This window comes from Aulonocara sp. 'chitande type north' Nkhata Bay, linkage group LG18 (genome assembly GCF_057382095.1).
Source record: "Aulonocara sp. 'chitande type north' Nkhata Bay isolate Kocher_YH1m ecotype deep benthic linkage group LG18, A_spYH_male_GT1.1, whole genome shotgun sequence".
NCBI lineage: Eukaryota > Metazoa > Chordata > Actinopteri > Cichliformes > Cichlidae > Aulonocara > Aulonocara sp. 'chitande type north' Nkhata Bay.
Window position 1 is genome coordinate 18,485,804 of NC_141361.1, and position 21,529 is coordinate 18,507,332.

At 41.7% G+C, this 21,529-nt stretch overlaps 2 protein-coding genes across 3 annotated transcripts in view; both read right to left on the reverse strand.

Annotated features, from left to right (window-relative positions):
• Positions 1-4,594, reverse strand: part of phlpp1 (PH domain and leucine rich repeat protein phosphatase 1) — a 45,588-nt gene extending 40,994 nt beyond the window's left edge. The window contains exon 1 of the mRNA XM_086273207.1: positions 2,620-4,594. Within this exon, the coding sequence (XP_086129333.1) occupies positions 2,620-4,249 (1,630 nt within the window). The 5' untranslated portion in view covers positions 4,250-4,594. The remainder of the gene's footprint in view (positions 1-2,619) is intronic.
• Positions 4,595-6,536: 1,942 nt separating this feature from the next.
• The window catches only part of LOC147308364 (phosphatase and actin regulator 1-like), a 55,026-nt gene continuing 40,033 nt past the window's right edge, over positions 6,537-21,529 (reverse strand). For both annotated transcript variants that reach the window (XM_086273209.1, XM_086273208.1), the window contains exons 6-12: positions 19,921-20,120; positions 18,007-18,163; positions 14,583-14,638; positions 13,460-13,521; positions 11,715-11,855; positions 9,176-9,252; positions 6,537-9,051 (exon numbers count right to left, since the gene is read on the reverse strand). In XM_086273209.1, the coding sequence (XP_086129335.1) occupies positions 9,036-9,051; positions 9,176-9,252; positions 11,715-11,855; positions 13,460-13,521; positions 14,583-14,638; positions 18,007-18,163; positions 19,921-20,120 (709 nt within the window). In that variant the 3' untranslated portion in view covers positions 6,537-9,035. The remainder of the gene's footprint in view (positions 9,052-9,175; positions 9,253-11,714; positions 11,856-13,459; positions 13,522-14,582; positions 14,639-18,006; positions 18,164-19,920; positions 20,121-21,529) is intronic.

The window sequence follows — 21,529 nt, forward strand, 5'->3', positions numbered from 1 at the left end:
TTTGCTATCTGTGATAGAGTTTTACAGTAGTCGGGGCTTAGACAGCTCTCTCTCTTTCTCACACACACACACACACACACACACACACACACACACACACACACACACACACACACACACACACACACAGAAGTGGCAATAACATGCAAACCAAAGCAGATACATATTTTTCTTGACTCCACTAAACTTTAGTTTAATAATAAGTCCAAGTGGCCTTTAAATTGTGTGTATTTTCTGTATTTTTTAAATAATTTTTTTCCCTTATACTCAAATTCTAATAAAGCTGGCTTGGCATTACAAGAGACTCCTGTGTGAGCAGCTCTGAAAGGATCACTCATCAGCCTTCCAAAGAGGACAGCGGCCCTTTGATCTAGTCAGCCTATATGTGTGTGCTTGTGTGTCTAGTAGGGCAAAGTGAGTTTTCTCATTTGACCACTGCAGAGTCTGTGTTCTCAAAGCATGACCTGACCCCTTCCTGGATTGTCCAAAGGATCTATCGAGATGCTCCATGGCAACTCCTCGACTTAACAGCCCCTTCCCATCATTCTCCTGCTTCCCTAATCATGCAGAGTTGCTGAGTACTTCATATGTCACTCTTATTAAAAATATAGCACAGCATAGCGGCTGCTCTCATACTTAATATCTAGGTTACGATTAAAAGTGCATAGAGCTTGTACTGTGCAACAGCGTGAGAAAACATAGTTTAGATACTAAACTTCCTGTATCAAAGGCCACTCTGCATGACCAGACACATAAAACAAAAAGGTCTTCAGTGTGACTGAGGCCTACAGCTGTGGCAGCTGTGGCTGAGATTCAGCCAACAAGTCAGCTGGGGCTAGTCCGATCGCTGCTATTTGAGAGAGAAAAAAGCCATTCGAAGACAGCTCAACATGTGTCAGCGCAGAATTCCTTCATACATCCCATCCCCCTCAGCCCTCTCATTCCCTTCTGTAGAAGACGTGCCTGACATTCTAGAGGAGCCAGCGTACATTCCTCACGTGCTTCAGCGCAGTAAGGAAACAGTGGAAGAGCGGGCTAGTAAAGTCCCAAGGGCATCAGCACTGCTCTCTCTTTACAGTGCATCCCTGTATATATATATGTGTGTGTGTGTGTGTGTGTGTGTGTGTGTGTGTGTGTGTGTGTGTGTGTGTGTAGTGCTCTTCAATGTCGTTCTACATGTGGCTGGACAAGAGGCAAGCCTCATTTGCAGACTGCAGCCTGGGTGTTGTTGAGTGGCACTTTGTGTGGTGGTGGTGGTGGTGGGGGCGTGCCGGGGAGAGCTCAGGTGATCGTAGTTAAGCTGTCTCACATGAGATGTGGAGGCGTCACCATCAGAGGGCCGTGAGGGCTTCCTCTGCCGGCAGTTAACAGCTGCTGTTTGCTACTGGCTCATCTCAGATGACTGCACAGGCTCATGTAGGATTTGATTTGTTATTTTCTCTAAATGGGCATTGATTAAGGAGTCCCAGTATGCACGCTTGTACAGCCTTCCATGTAATTAAATAATCCTAGCAATCGGAAACAATTGGTTCTATGGCCGTTTTCAGCTTCTTATTAAATAACTTCTGTTTCAGCAGCCTCCAGGGACAGGAAGCTACAGAGCATTACAGTTTGCACACTTCAGACCAGTTTCCTCAACTGTCCTGATTCAACTCACATTATCACCCCTCAACCACCACCGCCACCCACACACTCGACTTCCCACAGCAGCAAACAGCAATAGCAGCGGTGGTGGAGGCAGTGGCATGGTGAAGAAAAGGGCTTCCTGAGCTTTGGAGAAGCACGTTAACCCAGCTTGGCAAGCAGTTAGTTAGTGTGACAGTAGCTGTGCTGGATGCCAGTAGGACAGGCAGTGTGCAGCATCTCAATGACCAGAATTCACAGAGTCCACAGAGAGGGTTTATGGTCTTCCCAGCCATACCGCTCCCACCCCTATTCTCCATCCAACCAAAAAGGAATTCAGGCTTTTCATTAGGATGATAATGGGGCAAAAGCCGGAAAGGGCCCCCATGTCTGAGCACCATAAGTTGTGGTGATGGCTTTGTAGCCAATGGCATGTGTGTCCATGGGAGCAAAGTGTGCTGCTACAGGCCAACAAAGATAGCTGAAGCCGGAAGAAGCAACAAAAAAACAAACAAACAAAGACTGTAATGCAAGGTAGATCTGTAAAATCAACATCCTTCTGGAACGTGACCTCACTTTGACCCATTAATGCAAGCACACGGATAACCTGAACATAGCAACCCATCACTGGGAAAAAGGCTTAGTCTATCAGACCTTTAATAATGACCCTCTAAAACTGTTGTCGCAGTTATCAGGTTTTGTGCTGCACTCATACTGCACAAGCTCATCCTGTGAAAATATTATCCTGCCTCTGCAAAAAGGATATGGTGTCATACCATACAAATGCCTGAATCCACCAGATTCATTCTTTCACAGGTTAACAACCTGTTCCAAGCACTACAACATTACGGATCTCCACTCCAAACAACAAAGGCTTCATATAAAGGCCTCAGTAACTGTCAGAATGAGCAAAACACACATGGATCGCAATAGGATGATATTATAATGATATTAGTCATATTACACATGTATACACAGACACGTAGTTTCATTTACCTGCATAAAAACGTAACAAGGAGCCAATTTCTGTGTTAAGCCCCTCCTCCTGAACTCTCCACGGGTTCTTAAATCCAAGCTTAAAGAGAAAGTCATTCTGGATCTGCAGAGGCCTCTCATCTGGGCTAAGCCTCCTAACAGCTTCACCATGCAGCTGAACATAGAGTGTGGGGCTGGAATTATAAGAATCTCCATTCTGGTGTGCTGTGAGCCCTGTTTTTACGGCCCCCTGGCCACAGTCCGGATCTTGGATGTCAGGTGTGTTACCTGTAGAACCAGCTCTTGACAATGAGCCGGAACTACTGCTGGGTGGGAGGCTGCCCAGACTGTGTGGGCTGAGTCTGCTATCTGGCCCCACGTCGCTTGTCACGTCGCTTAAATGTCCCACGTTGCACTGCTTGTAGTTGGCAGTGACAGCAGTGATGCCATTAGTATGATGCTGGGAGATGGGGTCCATGCTTGAGCTCGATGCTGGACAGTCGAGTTCCAGTTCGTCTGACGAGCTCCCGTACATGTCATGGCCCTCTGTGGCACTATCAAAGGAGGGACTGAGGATGGATGCCTCAGTTCCCAGGATCATGTCATCACTCAGGGAGTCCCTGTGTTCACTGAGGCGGGCCCCGGAGCTCAGGTCGTCAAATGCACTGCTTTCCACATCTGAGCCAGAGTTTAATCCATAACTGTCCACACCGTTCCTGTGCTCCGAATCATCGTCATTGGGGGTATCCATGTTAGAGTTAGAATTCAAGTCTGACAGCGAACAGGTTATGTTGTCTTCTGACTCCGGGGTGAAAAGTTTTCCATCAACGTCCTGTTGCTTTTGCCTGACATCTGCGTTCTCCATGAGGAGAAGTCTCAACCTGTCATTTGGACGGGTTCTTAAATCTGTGGTTTCCAGTGGGGTCAGGTGGCTGCATTTTATACTCGAGTCTTCTTTTACCTTGTCCTGATTATCATTATATTCATAATTCATGTTACAGTTCCCATTTTGGTCCGTCTTGGAGGCGTCTTTACAAAAAATGCGCATTACAGAGCTCGACTTGCTGGAGAGTTTACTCAGTCGGAGGGCCACCTCGCCGGCTGTGGTGTCCATAGTGCAAAGCACCGGCCTGGGATACGAGGGCGTCAGTCTGTCGTGGACGTGTATGGCGCCCCGGTGGAGATCTGCTCTCACCCACTCGCGATCTGCGGACTGCAGCTGCATGTTCTGTCGGTGCTTCATCAGAGTCTTCCTATCCAGACTTCGAGTATGTAAAGACGCAGAGGACAGGGCCGAGTTCATCTTCGCGCCGCAAGCGGCGGTGACAGCTGAGGTGGTATTGGTGGCTGCAGCTGCAGCTGAGAGGTTCCTCTTCAAGCGCCTCCGTCGCAACAGGAGCGAGCTGGAGTTGCTGGATGAGCTCCGGCCATTAGACGCCACGGCTCGGTTTGACGCACTAGTCCCCGCTGTAGAGGCGGAATGAGAAAGGCTATTCCCGTTCTTTGCCTCAGCGCGGGAGGGTGCCAAACATCCACCGCCATCATCCGCTGGAGTCCCCTGGGCGACAGACAGTCCGCTGGGCTTCTTCATTAACTTGGTCGCGCCTCCATCTGACGCGCCATCCTCAGCGACAGCCTGTACACTTTCCATCCCTGCCAATGAAAAGTCCCCCGCTCTAAATAAATAACGGTGCGCACTTGGTTATGCCTAAAAGCTCTACATTTAAAAGCCCGAATACGTGCCCGCCGCGCTAAATGTCCGCCAACTGGGCGGTGTTGCTGAGTTATTCCACTAGTAGTCATTCACTCCTCGCCTTCCTTTCCCTGTCGGAGTCTCCTCCGCTGCTCCCAAAAAACATCTTACTGATTAAATTCGCTGAGAAAGAGGCTGGGCGAGCAGGGACAGATCAGGGCGGAGACGTGACTGTGCGTCCCATTTGGACCAAAACACAGCGCTAGAATATGAAATGAACGTCGGCCGACCTCCTACGCAAATACCGACTAATATATATTCATGAGGAGGACACAAGATGGGGGTCGCTAACAACAACGCGGTGAATTGTGGGAAGAGTATTGCGCTAGCTAGCGTCTTGTAGTCGCCGCTGCCGGGACGAAACTGTTAAAAAAATACATTTCCCAGCAAGCCTTTTTGCACTTTCAGTCAAGTGAGGCGGCGAACAGTTGAGAGGCGTAAACATAGCGCCTATAAAATGTTTGGTGTTGCGTTACAGGAGCACGTCCTGTGTTTACTGTGGCGAACTCACCCTTTGCTACTTGTACGCTAACAGCGAGTAAAACTGTAAGACGCAGTCACACAGTGAGTTGTCAATGTCAACTGTTGAATATGTGAGGAAACTTTCAACTGTTATCGAGGATTCCTTGCACATTGGCTAGCTTACACGGCGGTCATTTATCTTAAAAATAAAAGAGAAAGTTTTTGTTATGCTACAAGGTTAAACTAAGCCTCGCTGTAGGGCTAAATGTTTTAGATAAGTGGTGACGAAGCAAATAACTTCGGCACCATCTCATCAGGACGCCATTTCACAAGGCTCAGTGTACGTCGACTTATTCTGTTGTATTTTCCGCCATCTAGTGGAGCGTTGAGGCCACAGCGAGCCTTACTGTACCAGACAGACTACTTGTTCACATTCTGCCGCATATATTACGGCAGTATAAAGTCACACAATGTAATTTGGTTTAAAAAACTACGTTTTACCTGTGTGGAATTAAAGATCCTGCAAAAAAAAAAAAGACTAAAAATATTATGTTATTAACGTCTACTGCTTAGGAGTGGTTATTCATTTGAATAACCATACATATTCAAATGGAAAATGGTATTTCTACATATCGGAAGTCTCAGTGCTTAAAGGATTATAGTTTATTTAAACTGTCAACTTTGTTAGGATCAACCATTCCTTAAGGCAAATATCTAATCAGCTAATCACATGGCAGTGATTCAGTGCATTCAGGCATGTTTATATGGTCAAGATGACCTGCTGAAGTTCAAACAGAGCGTCAGGATGGGGAAGAAAGTAATTTAAGCAGCTTTGAACAAGGCATGGTTGTTGGTGCCAGATGGGCTGATCTGAGTATTTCAGAGATTGTTTATCTAAACTGTGTCTGTCTCTATATGTTTGCCTTGTAACAGACTGGCGACTTGTCCAGGATGTAACCTGCCTCTCTGTGCATGTTAGCTGGGATAGGCACCAGCCCCCCTACGGCCCTGAATTTTGGTAAGCAGAACAAGATGACTGGATTACCTACTAGGATATTCCCTCACACTCATCTCCAGGGTTTGTTGATGCCAGAGGAGAATACCCAGGCTGGTCTGCACTAACAGGAAGGCAGCAGTAACTCAAACAATTGTTGCAACCAACATATTCAGAAAAGCATCTCTGAATGTGAACATGTTGAACCTAGATGCAGATGAGCTACAGTAGCAGAAGAGCCCATTGGGTGTGACTCCAGTCAGCTAAGAACAGGAAATGGAGGCTATAGTTAACTAACAATGTTCCCTGGTTTGATGATGTATATTTAACTTGTGAGACAAAACCTTTAATGTTGCATTTAAATGGCTCTCCAATTTCATTTCTTCCTCCTTTAAAAAAAGGGCCCTTCCCCTGTATTCATAAGGAATTACCAAATGGCCCAAACCTGATTTGTAATATTCTAAACTGAGGTATATTTTACACCTGAATTGAGAATGTAAATTAGTCTCAATAGGGAAGTTTATTGGATCATAAGAAGAAGGCTCTGAAATGTAAATACTATTAGTAAACATTTCTATCAATAAAACATAAGCACAATTTTTACTGTATATACACTAAGTTAGTAACAGCCAAAGAAGAGTGTGTTTTAGTGATCTCAGACTGTAATTACTACAAGGTTAAAGAACAAGCCTAAAATATGTACAAAAATAATAATGCATACAAAGTAAATGCATTCAGAAATGGAGTTTAATTGGCATGATGTATCCTTTACATAGTATTCTGTAGATTAAAAATGGGGGGGAAAGAGGACTGCATTCAGTTTTTGTTCAGTTGCTCCACAGACATGTAAAAGGAATCAGATTATTGCTGACATCATGTTCCTTGATTCCAGCAAAATGGAAAAACCTCATGCTCAGCCCGTTGGCTCAGGTTGTTACTAAAGAGCTGAAAATGAGAACTGGAGTGTATTTTTAATATAAATTCCTCCCTATTCCTACTATGCTTGTACTGAACCTCTGGACTTAAAAACATGAAAGAACATGTTGAGATGGCTGAATTATACAGAAGCTGCTCCCAACACGAAATACCACAAATATTAAAGTGTTTGCAATTAGATGATCCATTGACATTTTAATATTAAAAAAAAAAAAGGAGGGGGTGGAGGGACAAGAAAAATACTTGTGTATTGATTCTGATCTGAACTTCTTCAGAAATCTAGCAAACCCCTATCCATTCACATACAAACCATGCAGTGCAAAACTTTTTTTTTGTCATCAATTCCCTGATTTCATTATGTCATCTATCGCTGTCCTTAAAAATAAGGGGAAACCCTGTTAATTTGCAGACAGATGTATTGTAAAAGGCGACCGGCAGCCGTTCAACTCCACTGTTTCTTCATCTGACAATTTCATATTGCAACTTTAAAAGCAATACAGTAGAAAATAATGAAAATATTCTGTGCACATAAAGCTCGTGAGCACTGGACTACTGGTGAAGGGTGGCTGATCAGGTAACAAAGACCACTGAAGTGAAGAGACACACTGGTTACACCTCAGAAATCCAACAATACTTTACACATTTGGACTTTACCTTGAAACAACGGCCACTTTAAAGCCACACTCTTAACAGTGCAAACTATATTTAGGAATAAAAATATTTAAAAATCCTGACTCAGTGAATACACTAAAATCAGTGCTCAAATCTTTTGAAATAGAGAATGCATCCTTTTTCGTTGAGAGTTCCATCAAATCTTGTCCGAATGTGTCGGTAAAGCTGTCAAAGAGGCAGATTTTCAGGTGGCTCAGTCAAGAAAATTGCTGAAAAAGTCCCCCAGAATAAAGCCTTTTTTTTTTCTCTTTTTTTTTTTTTTAAAGTAAGGTATAAAAGAAAACTTTAAACCCTGAAGTGTAGGCATAGTATGTACGCACAGTAAAAAACAATGATGTGTGTGTGGGGGGGGGGGGGGGGGGGGTACACCTGCAGTTTAACCTTTTCTCTATAAACGCTGGGTATTGCTTCGTCAAAAGCTTGGGTGACACAAGTATAAAAGTAAAGTGTATAATACAATGCACGTTATGAGCAAAGATCATTTCACACACTTCTGCAAAAGAAAAAGAGACATGTGGTGAGTCATCTCTTGATATAAATCACACACATCAAAGCACTGACATGTAAAGATGTAAATTAATCGTTTATGAGCCGAGCGCCTCTAGAAAAAACAAAAAAAAAAACAAAAAAACAGTTAACACTGTCAAAATAATACAAAACAGGTCATTCTTGCACACACTGGAAACCAGAAAATATCCACCAGCTGCAAATTTTGACAGTAAATTTATAAGACCCACATGAATAAAATGCAGTTAAACGCGATTCTTCTTTAAATTCGACCTTCTTCAGTATAAACAAAATATACATTAAAGAGAGAGACAGTACAGGCGTTAGCCCCAACTCTTAAATTCACAGTTAGCAATTAAATGTCAGCATTTTCGGTACAGTGAGAAGTGCATGAAAGAAGTCAGGACTACATAGTAACGACATAGAGGACACTCCAGGGGGTGCTATAGTCTAAGAAAAGCAGAAGGAAAAAAAAAAAAGTATTGCACATGATTTTAATGTTGGACGCCTCCTTCCCTCCCGCCCTTCCTCCTGTTTCTCTAAGCTGTTTCCAAAGTCCCAGCAGGTGTAGTAATGATGGAGCTTCTGATGACATAGTGAGCTCAGAACAATCAACCCTGCATCCTGGCACAAAAGCTGTCCGTAAGGGCTAGAGGAGTCTGGTGTGACAGCGTAATAAAGAAGAGGAATAAAAACATGTCCACTGAGACAAGTCTACTGGTGTTATTGACATACCAAGGTACAGTTACCCTCGGTAGATGACACAAGTGTGCCAATCAATCGCAAACGAGAAAACTGGTCTGCTATCCAATCGCCACAGAACTGAGTGCCTGCCTGAGAGCTCAGCAGAGAGGTTTTAGAGATAGTCGAGCAAATTCCACACAGGGCGGGGGCAATGTGAATCGGCTGGAGTCTTTGTGTGCTACTACATGGATGGAGTAGTGGGTGTCTGCGTCTTGTGGCGTAGTACCGACTCAGTTGTGTGGGACTTGAAAAGGCATTTCAGAAGACATGGCCTTATTGTAGAAACGGGCACCATTTTACTGTCCAGCACTTAAGGTTCTCAGTGGAGGAGAGCGCCGGTTGGGCACTGCTCGAGACAGTGGTGGTCTACTATGGTCTGTGAAACCTAGAAAGATATATTTAAAAAAAAAAGAGAGGTTTTGAAGTTTCAAGAAGAAGTCGGCACGTGCGTGCCAATATTTTTGGCTGCATTTGAAGTGATATCAATCATGCAAGCTGGTAGTTTGTACCTGGTTAAATGGCGACTTGATTCGTGCACTTCCATCTCGTTGCTCTTGAAATCGTTGAGTTCCTTCCTTATAGCTGCCTGCAGAGGACAAAGAGGAAGAAGACTGAGCGAAGCTGCAAAGGCTTAGCTCACAAACGGCAGCCTTTAAGCCCCGACTCCTTTTAGTATGCTTCATGCATTATTTATGCTCATCTCAAAGCCATGAATGAGTCTTCTGAATTCTTTTCTCTCATCACAGGAACCTTCAATTTCCCCCTCTTGAGACTTCTAACAGCCCTAACATAATTTACAATCTGTTGATGATTTACTTGGATAGATTCCTTTTTAAATAGCATTAAGTTTTGATAGCATTGATTTATACAGGACAGATAAAGAGAATACAGTTAAATGGAATTTTTAGATTTGACCATGACAGCTGTATTTTTAGAACATCAAAGCGATATCTACTTTTTTACAGTCTTTGGATCCAAAGCTCCAAATAAAGCAGATTTCAGAGTGGGAAAAAAACCCTGCAGTGATCTGAATGCATCAGCAGGGGGCACTGTGGTGTAATTTCACCAATTGGGCCTCACCAAAGCAAGCTTTTGAGTCCAAACCAGCGGGTAGTGAATCATGGCTTCTGTATATAAAAATGGTACGATACAATCTTTTTTAATGACCTTACATCCCCTCTACAATGTCACAGCATGTAACAGAACCCCGGTCAGGTGATTGCTTCTACTATTCAACGTGACGCAAGGGGATGTCTTCTGCCTCAGGGAGGATGCGTCCACAGCAGGAGACCAAACAAAATTCTGTGTTCGACGGCAGAAGTAGCAAACCAAAAAAAACCCCAACAAAATAAAACTTCAGCACAGCAGCGTTGGGGGGCTTCTTGAGGCACTGCTTGTCCAATTACACTCTTATGTAAGTGGAGATGTTGCATAACCAAAATGCTGAATCCTTATGATTTCTCACATTTCACATGAGTGGACCTCAGGTGTGCCCGTAGTGTTTAGGACAATGCAGAATATCTGCTCAGCAAACTCTACAGCTCATTAAAAGTCTTAGATCACGGGACAGTGAGCAGCAGGGTTGCTTCAGGGTGTTTCACAAAGGCAAACCAAACAACAGAGTTGGACTTTTCATTATGAAAGAGGAGGAACACACCCTTCTGCTACTACAGGGAGTGCAGAATTATTAGGCAAGTTGTATTTTTGAAGAATAATTTTATTATTGAACAACAACCATGATCCCAATGAACCCAAAAAACTCATTAATATCAAAGCTGAATGTTTTTGGAAGCAGTTTTTAGTTTGTTTTTAGTTTTAGCTATTTTAGGGGGATATCTGTGTGTGCAGGTGACTATTACTGTGCATATCTCACATTTGATGATGGACCACAGGTTCTCAATGGGGTTCAGATCAGGTGAACAAGGAGGCCATGTCATTAGTTTTTCTTCTTTTATACCCTTTCTTGCCAGCCACGCTGTGGAGTACTTGGACGCGTGTGATGGAGCATTGTCCTGCATGAAAATCATGTTTTTCTTGAAGGATGCAGACTTCTTCCTGTACCACTGCTTGAAGAAGGTGTCTTCCAGAAACTGGCAGTAGGACTGGGAGTTGAGCTTGACTCCATCCTCAACCCGAAAAGGCCCCACAAGCTCATCTTTGATGATACCAGCCCAAACCAGTACTCCACCTCCACCTTGCTGGCGTCTGAGTCGGACTGGAGCTCTCTGCCCTTTACCAATCCAGCCACGGGCCCATCCATCTGGCCCATCAAGACTCACTCTCATTTCATCAGTCCATAAAACCTTAGAAAAATCAGTCTTGGGATATTTCTTGGCCCAGTCTTGACGTTTCAGCTTGTGTGTCTTGTTCAGTGGTGGTCGTCTTTCAGCCTTTCTTACCTTGGCCATGTCTCTGAGTATTGCACACCTTGTGCTTTTGGGCACTCCAGTGATGTTGCAGCTCTGAAATATGGCCAAACTGGTGGCAAGTGGCATCTTGGCAGCTGCACGCTTGACTTTTCTCAGTTCATGGGCAGTTATTTTGCGCCTTGGTTTTTCCACACGCTTCTTGCGACCCTGTTGACTATTTTGAATGAAACGCTTGATTGTTCGATGATCACGCTTCAGAAGCTTTGCAATTTTGAGACTGCTGCATCCCTCTGCAAGATATCTCACTATTTTTGACTTTTCTGAGCCTGTCAGGTCCTTCTTTTGACCCATTTTGCCAAAGGAAAGGACGTTATGCACACCTGATATAGGGTGTTGATGTCATTAGACCACACCCCTTCTCATTACAGAGATGCACATCACCTAATATGCTTAATTGGTAGTAGGCTTTCGAGCCTATACAGCTTGGAGTAAGACAACATGCATGAAGAGGATGATGTGGACAAAATACTCATTTGCCTAATAATTCTGCACTCCCTGTATGAGCGTGTCATAAGAAGCACAGAAGCAGAGCTTAAGAGTGACAAATCAAATTAGGGAAGGGGGAATCTTGAGAATATCAGAGATTATCTAATTTTAACAGTAAGATTAGTAAACTGACCTTATCAGCTGCAGTGAGCCGGGTCCAGGGCTTATCTGCCCGCCGGTCGTAGTCCTGGGCATCTGACACCTCCACATAGTCACTGAATCGAATGAGGATTTTGGCCTGTCTCAGTTCCTCTACAGTGGGCCTCTGGCTCAGCTGGAGCGAAATGAGGAAAATTAAAAACATATATTACATTTCTCATAGAAAGTCTTCAGCCTGCATTGTTTTTTCTTATGCAGGAGGAAGAGTGAGGAGGTCAAGAAACCAGTCCTGATATTTTATTGTGTTGAAAAAGTCTCAAATTAACATTTCAGTTTCTGCTTGACACCGATTACTTTACTCAGATACTGATCATAATTCTCATAAGAAAGTGAGGTTATAAAGGAAACCCATAGAACTTTATTTTAGTTTAAGAAGCAATAAGCAAAATTTAACAAACAATGGATTAGATTAGAGTACCTGCACGTCTATCTTCAGCTGCACAGGGTGCTTTTCATTACTCTAACCTCTCTCCTCTCAGGTACACCCAGCAAAAAATAAGAAAGATGCAAGGGCAGACATACTAAAGCTGTCAAATTGGAAATCTGTGGTTTTATGTAGTTAGTCTTCAGCAAAGTAAGTTATTTATAACATGCTGCACACACATAGTGATGCATGAATATTTCAGGAACATGGAACCATAACAGCATAATGAAAAGCTCCCACTGCCTCATGTAGAATCTCATATATAACCTTTAAAATGGGTGCTGTGGCTCTACGCCTGAGTGTAGATCTATTTTTTTGTGAGGTAACGTCTCCTTCCTTACTTATGAGGTGTCTTTCGGAACGGCTAGACTCAGGTCCTTGCCTGATGAAGTGATGAAGTATTACAACACCCTGCTGTTTAAAAAGCCTGGTTCTTCCATTACTTGGTTTACACATTTGCATAACAAGTGAAAGATCCACAGTTTGATCCTGGAAGGAGACACAAATCCCTTTGGGGTTGTGTCAGAAAGGGCATCTGGTGTAAAAATCTGCCAAATCAAACATGAGGAGCTACCCACTGTGGCGGCTTCTTGTGAGTAAGGGAGCAGCCGGAAGTAGATTTAGATTAATTCCCTTTAATAGCGCTGAAGCAAAAGGGATGACATGACATTTTATTTTACAGTTTTTCCTCCTCGTTCACATATTCTAAGGAGTCATGGTTAGAGTACATATCTTTTACTTGATTTCTTGAGAATTGGGTAGCACTACTTTTTGAAAAAATAGCTCGGTTATGTTGGTTATTTTGACCTTGGTTCACCTTGGAGTAAATCGCTTTCAGTTACAGCCATGTTTCTGATTACAACTTCAAAAAAAACAAACAAAAAAAAAAAACCCTTCTCTCTATTCTTGCATTTTTAAAAACTTGCATATTTTAAAGTATATATCATCATTGGTATTTGTCCAACAGCTGAGAGGTTTTGTTTTGAGAAGCATATCTGCAGGTGAGCAGAAAGTGTTATTCTTTAATTTGACAGGGATGGGAACATGCTCAACACCTCCCTATGGGGTCTAAGAGTTTGGCATCCAACATGTTGAAGGGACAAGGGCGACAAGGGCATCAGTGTCTCCTGAGGGAACCTGAGAAGTACCAACACCAGGCCCACGCATACACACACACTCCATTTCATCAGATGACTCACTGTCATAGTGTTTGTTTATCCTGGCCAACAACTTGCCCCTTCAAGTGCCAAAAGAGCAAGTGTGGGTTCACACTTTTGGAGCTATTTTGGACTCACCTTTCGCGTGAGCCTTCGTTTTATCTCCCTTTTCTCCTCCATTTCCTCCTGCTCATTGCGAGCTGCAAAGAATGAAAGGATGAAGTGTTAACCTTTGAATACAGGCATCCGTACAGTGGGGCTCTTTGTGAAATAAGTACAAGCGCGCCGCTTGCTTAAAATGCCTCATTTGTTCCACACTTAACTGGATAGGTCCTTTAAAGCTTAAAAAGCTTCCATCATTGGCTGTTTTATGCTTTTAGGAGAGGTTAGGCATGAGGAGTGACTGATTGCTTTGTTTCTTTCACATTGTCCCAGAGCTTTTCAAATGTATATAGTTCTCTTTTGCTGATTACATCAAGTTCTTATTCCTCACTAAATTCCTGTATGTGTTGTCCTGCAGATTCCACTGGAATCACAATGACAAACAAAACAAAAAGATAAGTTAAAACGAGAGACAAGAGTAAACAAGAAGCACACTGGGACACTGCTGTTTGCAAAAAGCTTCACCAGTCAGTCTGTATTTATGCTTGTACTAAACACACACTCCATTTCCAGTACTACTTGCAGTTTGGGATTTTAGATGTTGCTTCATTACAAAATAAAGTCCCGTTTGTTTAACCTTGGTTTTGTATGTGTGTGAGTGACAGGGAGGACATGACTTGTCAGTCATAAATTGTTACTTTGTCTTTTTCCCCCTTGTACTGTTGCCAATCATCCAAGAGCCTCTGGGAAAGCAGGAACTGATAGCTGATAGTAAATCAGTCTTTGATGTGAGATCTGCAGAGTCCCAGGAAACAGAACTGCTTCTCTCTGATACTGCATGTGTTTGAGCTAAGAAAGCAGTCTCTGTGGACTTGCATGACTTTCACGAAAAGGCAGATCGAGGAGGAACAAAAGAAAGAGATGCATGTCCACGAGCACTCACATAACAGGGTCTCATAATAATCATTTAAAAAAAATTAATAAAAAAATGTAAAAAAAAGAAAAGAAAAGAAATTTCCACGCTGCCCTTCATGCAGTCAGCATGCACAAGAAGGCAGCTACAAATGTGGGCCATGTGTTGCTAAAACGCAACGTTTGAGGGACCTTTTTGCACATTTTTAGCTATGTAATGTTAAATACACACGTTTAAGATACTCACGTTTGAGGATGTTCCTTTGCTCTAGCTCCTCAGCTGTGGGTCTCTGACTCAAGCGTCTGATGAGAAACAGAAATCCACAGTCAGCACACAATCAGAGAAAGGAGGTCAGCGAGGAAAGTCTGAACCAATATGGGAGCAGTTTTGAGATTATCACATTTAAAAAAAGAAAATACATCCAAATATTTTACAGGTTTTTCTCATTAAGAGGACTTTAACAGTCACGGGGTTCAATTAATGTTCGCATCAAACATCTGAATGACTTTGAAAACATGACTTTGTTAGTGCCAGACAAGCTGGTTTGTGGATCTCTTGGGATTTTCAGCCACAAATGTCTCTAGAGTTCAGAACCGTATGGGGGGGAAAAAAAACCCAGTGAGGAGCAGTTCTACAGAGGGGAAACATCTTGGTGATGAGAGGCCACAGAACAGCTAGCCTGGTACGGAAAATCCACTCCCAGCAAGTGCAGCTGAGAGCAGCAAAGCACCTCAGAATGCAATTTCAAACTTTGAGGCCAACAGGCTGCAATAGAAATCTGAGGGTGCAGTGGGCAGAGGCTCACAAAAACTTAAGCACAAATGCAAAGACAGTTAAGAAATAAATGTAATCAGAATTTCTGATCCACATCATCAAACCATGGACCAACCTTACTTTGTGGATTGGAGGTTTGAGGAAAAAATAAATTAAAAAAATTCCTTTAACTTTCACTGTTTGACTGCCATTGTGTGTATGAGTATCATTGCTGACCAAGTTGATCTTTTCTTCCTACAAATTACTGATGGCTACTTCCAGCTTGATGATGCACCTTGTTACAAAGCTAAAGTCACCACTAACTGGGCACATCAGCGTGGCAGTGAGTACAGTCACCTCAATAACCTCATTAGTCACCAGATCCGAATCCACAACACCTTTGGGATGTTTTATAAGGGGAGATCCGCAATGTGAATGTGCAGCTGCCAAATTTGCAGAACTGATGTGATGCAGTCACGTCACACATGAAAATTCAGGGTATTTTGAAAGGACAAGAAGTGTTCCAAAACAGTATAGTTCAGGAAAAAGCTGCTAAGCTCATTTTTTTCTCCCCTACATTCTGCAGAGCATTCACTTCCCAGCTTTGACATCGACTCCCGACAAGTTTATCTTATTGACACGTTGGCTCACAGAACGAGCACTTTTATATAGTGCTGGGAATAAGTCGCGTAGAGTAAGTTTAGAGTAAAATGCATTCTCAAACTGAATTGAATACAAATGACCTCAATTCTCATTCTTCCTTGTGTCCTGTAGAAGTTATTTATGAGCAACAGAGTTGTATATTGTTTTAGTTGAAAGGCTTTTATCTTATTTAAGCTCTTGCCTCATGACAGCTTGACAGGTGAAAATCCAAAAACGTCACTCATTCATGATCACCAATCCCCACAATGACTCAATGATAAAGCAGTGATGGGATGCAGGAATAAGGCTAAAAGCAAAGCCTGATACCCCAAACCACCAAACTCTTATCTGATGCTGTATCAGGAAAATATGACTGTGACACCTTCAGCTGCTGAGTAAAAAGGTCATTACAAATTTACTGCATACAGCACCTACACAGCAAAAAACAGAATAGCCAGATATGCTTTTTATTTTATTTTATACAACATCAGAGTAGATGTGCTGTGTACAGGTTATCTCTAGTATGCTTATTAAGTGGCTGGAAGTACTAAGATGCACAAAGTCAGTCACTCAAAATACTTTCAGCTGGAGACTCTTACAATAGCAATCTATCCAAAACAAGTGGTGGTAGATCTGTCTTTGAGCACTGGATCAATGATTGACTCAGTTTCTTTAGATCTGACCTGTTACTGCTCATCAAAATAAGAGCCTGTAGCCAGACATAGTTCTGTGCAAAGAAAGGTCCAGGCACTAAATCCCAGACTGGGCTTTTGGATATCTCAGCATGGATTGAAGATTATGTAGTAAGCTCCATTTACTTTTGAACCTTTTACCAGTTTAAGTGATGCAAAGAATAGAGATGGTGAAGGTAGATGAGTTTAAATACCTGGGGTCAACCATGTAAAGAAAATGCAGATAGTGAGGTGCATAAGAGAGGTGAAGAAGAGTTTGCAGGCATGGTGGAGTGGATGGAGATGAGTGACATTAAAATATATAGTTAGTGCTATATTTTTATTGTTACATGTTACATGAAAATATGAATACAGTCATTAAATCCAGCGGAGAAAGAAAAAAAAAACAGCATAAAACCGTGCGTTTATTAACTTTATGAAGGGTAAAAGCACTTCATTTTACTTTCCATACTTTTCCCAGTGAATCAGGTCAGCAGAACTAAGCTGAGGTCAGCGTGTCCTAGATCAGCATTATCATAATCAATTCTAACTGGCCTGGCACAAGCAACTACTTTAAAGGACACAATGCCGCTGGTAATAAAGAGTGAAATGGGAAAGTGTTTGTTAGGTGATACTGTATAAAAGACGCTGTTACAGAGCTGGAACATGAGAACTAAGCAGACAGTATGTCTGAGAACATGTACTGTGCTGCCGTCACAGTGAGGAGTAGTGCCAGTGTCTCTAGGTAATACTCCGTCAGTGCCGCATCTCATATCGAATTGCACTATTCAGATTTTCATTTTTACCGAGTAGCTGGTGGTTTCTTTGCCCCCTTACCACATCATTACATCCGCTTTATTTAGTCGCGCATGTTCATAAAGCCCAGTGAAATCAAATGAGACCAAACATTGCGTTGTTTGATCTGCTCAGTTACTAGAATTCACATTCATGACCTCAACATATGTATATACATTCCTACGACTTGCACACACGGCATCACTGCAGTGTGTGTAAACTGCTGATATGAAGCGGCTTGCGCGGTGCTGCTGTGTGGAGGAGTCGGGTGGAGATAGTTTGGCACATGCATCACTGTGGTGATTCAGTGAGCGAGGCATGGAGTCAGGCAGGAGAGGAAGAAAGTGAGAGAGAGACAGGGTTAGAGAGAGAAATGGAGAGAGAGAGAGCACTCGAGAGAGAGAAGACAAGAGCAGGGAAAAAAAGGAGGAGGGGGGAGTTTGATGCATCACTGAAATTAGGTCAGCTCCATTTTCAGAGACTCGTTTTAACGAAATAAAGCGTTTATCCTTATCGGATATTGGGAAGGAAAAAACTGAAAGGATAGAAAAGACTGAATAAAAATAAGACTCACATGGGCTTTGGACTGAGTCACAATACTGTTAAGCCAGGACATTAGGAATTGTCAGCCCAAAGTAAAACAAATGCTTGCAATGGCTGAGAAAAGCCAGTGCTGTTGCCCAACAGCTGTTATCGGGCTGGCTACAGCAACATCAGCCAGGCCCGCTGGAAATATCTGTCCCAGAAATTGTGGCTGTATTGTAATTGTATTCAGGCTAAGAAGAAAAGCATGTGCGTATGATTCTCACCTTGTGAGTTTGGTGCCTATCTGCTGCCTAGATTCCAGTCTCTCCTCATCTGTCTGCATGGGCAGGATGTTTTTCTCCTCCAGTTCCCTCTTAGATGGACGGTTACTCAGCTTGATGGCCAAAGAGTCTTTTCTTAGTACCTTCTGAGCCAGTGTACCTAAATTTGAAATGCAAAATGTTAAAATAGTTATGGTTAATAGGTATTGGTATGGTAAAAATAAGTATACGAAAATGGGGTTTAATGTACTGATCTTTGCTATTTGGCCTCTGTTTTCTGGATCTTCCAGAAAACAGAGTTTTAAATATTTTATACCATGGATTTAAAACAATAGCTCTCTAACATTATGTTCCTTCCATGCATTCTGCACAGTTCAGCAGTTTTTCCAAGAGAATATGCATCAAAGTTTTGGCTGATAATTAAATTCTAGATACATTTCTGTGAATCTTTCGGCCCTACTTTGAAGGTTAGTTTAAATCTGAGTTCCAAGAGCCTTCATGTGAAATAAGGAGCCCTGACAATTATGATCAGTCAAACAAACAGTCTCTATGTCTGCAAACATGAGCTGTCCAAACAAAAACAGTAAGTAGAAGTAAGTAAGTAAAATTTATTTATATAGCGCTTTTCACAGATAAAAATCACAAAGTGCTTTACAACACAGAAAATGGGAATATAAAAACAATATAACAGTAAATAAAACAATGTAAAACAATAAAACTATAAAAACAGCATAAGAAGAAATTAATCAAATGCTTTTCTAAATAAAAATGTCTTCAGCTGTTTCTTAAAAGAATCAATGGAGTCCGTGCAGCGAGGAGACAGTGGGAGAGAATTCCACAACCGTGGTGCCACAGTCTGAAAGGCCCGATCACCACGAGTTTTAAAACGAGTGCGTGGTACCACCAGCAGTCTCTGATCTAATGACCTTAAAGCCCGAGAAGATGTATGTGGTTTCAGCAGGTCAGATAAATCTTGAGGAGCCTGACCATGCAGGGCCCTAAAGGTTAGAACTAAAATTTTAAACTGAAACCTAAAATTTACAGGCAACCAGTGAAGGGAGGCCAAGACTGGAGTGATATGCGAACAGAGAAAGACACTTCTGCTGCTAAGGCACCCTGTTTCTCAAATGCCCTACCTGTGACTTTAATTTGACTTACAACTAGTGCAGAACAAAATGCACATGTTTGGAGAGGTCACACTGCAGCTCGAGTGAGCAATTCACAGAAAGAATGGGGTGTGTTAACAAAATATGCAGCTCATGCACACCACCAACAGCAGTTAGCTTCAATAACTGCACAGAATTGGTCCTATGTTTATGCATGAACAATGCTACATAAAACCATAGTATGATTTAATTTATTTGTCTAGAAAAGTTTAATTATACATGACATATTATGATATCATGTTGCCTAACAACCATCTGACAACAACTAAAAAACACAGACCAAGCAATACTGTAGCACAGGTATGTTATAGTTATCTCAACTGACATTAATCCTTAGCTTAACATTTACTGTTATTTTTGGTATTTCATATAACACACACTAACTAAACGAGGCATGCCCCAGTGTGTATGTGTGCGTCACAGTTAATTATCACAAAAAGAAGCCTAAAGTGAGCTACATAATCAAACTAGATCCCCAGCTTTATACCTGCCAAGTATAAAACAGATCACATTTTATAGTTAAATAAAAAAAATAAAAATAAAAAAAAACAGGGATTTTTAAATGTTTTGGGTGCATAGTTTTAAAAAAATAAATAAATAAATAACCAACCGTACTTGATAAACTAAATCAAAATAACATCCTCAAAAGTCAGACAGTAATAGCTTAAGGGACAGATCAGGCATCTGCTGATGAGCATAGTGCAGTAGTGCAATTTCACTACTCTGTGTTACCATGACAGCTGCCACTTACTTGTAAATATTGAGTCGTCATCTTCATCATCGTCTTCATCGTCATCCACATCATCATCCTCATCCTTATACATGCTGGGTAGATCTTCATAGTCAGATTCATTAGGCAGGTTCTCCTTATCGTCCTCGTAGTCGATGATCACAGATGGCACTTCTCTTCTTTCTAAGGGGGCACACTGACCACCGCCGTGCAGAGCAGAGCTAGAGGAGCGAAAGGGAGATAAGTTATGATGGTTCTGAGCCAAGCATGAATATTAATAGACTGAACAATTTCCAACAAAAAACGAATGCTAAACAAATAACAAAAAGATGATATTTTATGTGCGTATCACAAACATTGGGTTGTTGTGTAATGCCTAAAAGAAATTTGGGAACACACTACTTTCAGACATAAACATGAGGATGGCGTCACTATTCTGTGAAAGACTACCAATAGCTAATAAGTTCAACAAGTTAAAGTCACTTCTCAATACAAATATAAAAAAAAAAAATCAACAGGGCATATCATTAAAAGACTTACGGAATAGAGAGAAATCTCTCTGCACAAGGTACAAGGCCAAAGATTAAGACTGAATGGCTTTTACAGCACCTTTAGCCCCTGAGATAGGACTGCAAAAAATGTAATATTAATGAAATAAAAATATTAATATTTCAAAAAAATATATAAAAAACAAAAAACAAAAACAGATAAATAATGCTCAGCAGCATTTCTAAAACCACTGTTAGGAAGCATGGTTCATCACTGCAAACAGCACTTCAAGAATGTCATTTCTACCATGTAAAAGACAAAACGTTCATTTAATGGGAAGTATGGTAAAGTGAAAAACTGCCCTGTTGTCTGACCAATTAAAATAAGAAATACTTTGTCAACCTCACCATGCAATTCAAAAGCCAACTCCAATTTGGAGAAATATGTGCTGCCAAATACTGACATCTTTTTGAGGGAAGGCTTATCTTATTTTAGCAAGACAATGCCATATCACAACATATACACGTATTACAAAACCACAGCTCAGTAGCTAAAGAGTCCATGTGCTAAACTGGCCAGCTTACCTGCTGTTTAGACCTATCACACACTGAAAACAGCTGGCAGGTTATGAAATGGGGAAAAAAATATGACACTGAAAATTGAAATCCCTAACAAGCAAGACAGACCTTAAAACAGTAAAAATTGTCTCCTTAAATATATATTTAAAAAAAAATGTTATATTAGAACCATTGTAAAATAGATTATTTGAAAGTCATTGCACTGTGCTCTTGTTTACATTTTACACAGCATGCCGACTTTTCTTGGAACAGGGTTGTGACAGATTAGGATGGCCATATTATTTGGCCTTGCTAAAAGGGTGAATTTATGAAAACCCTGAGCCAGAAAATCCAGTTGAAATGGGGAAGATCATCATATTTCATCTCCATTATCTTTCAGCATTTTTTTTTCTTAAATTCATACAGTATTATTAAAACAATAGCCCGCACAAAACCCAGAAAATGAAAATGGCTCAAAAACAATAAATTGGCTTTGGGCTTCTGGTGCAGAACATAATGATAGCTTAGTGGGTTTTTAATCCAAGTATAAAGCGAGGGGAGATACACTGTGTAACTGGAGCTGA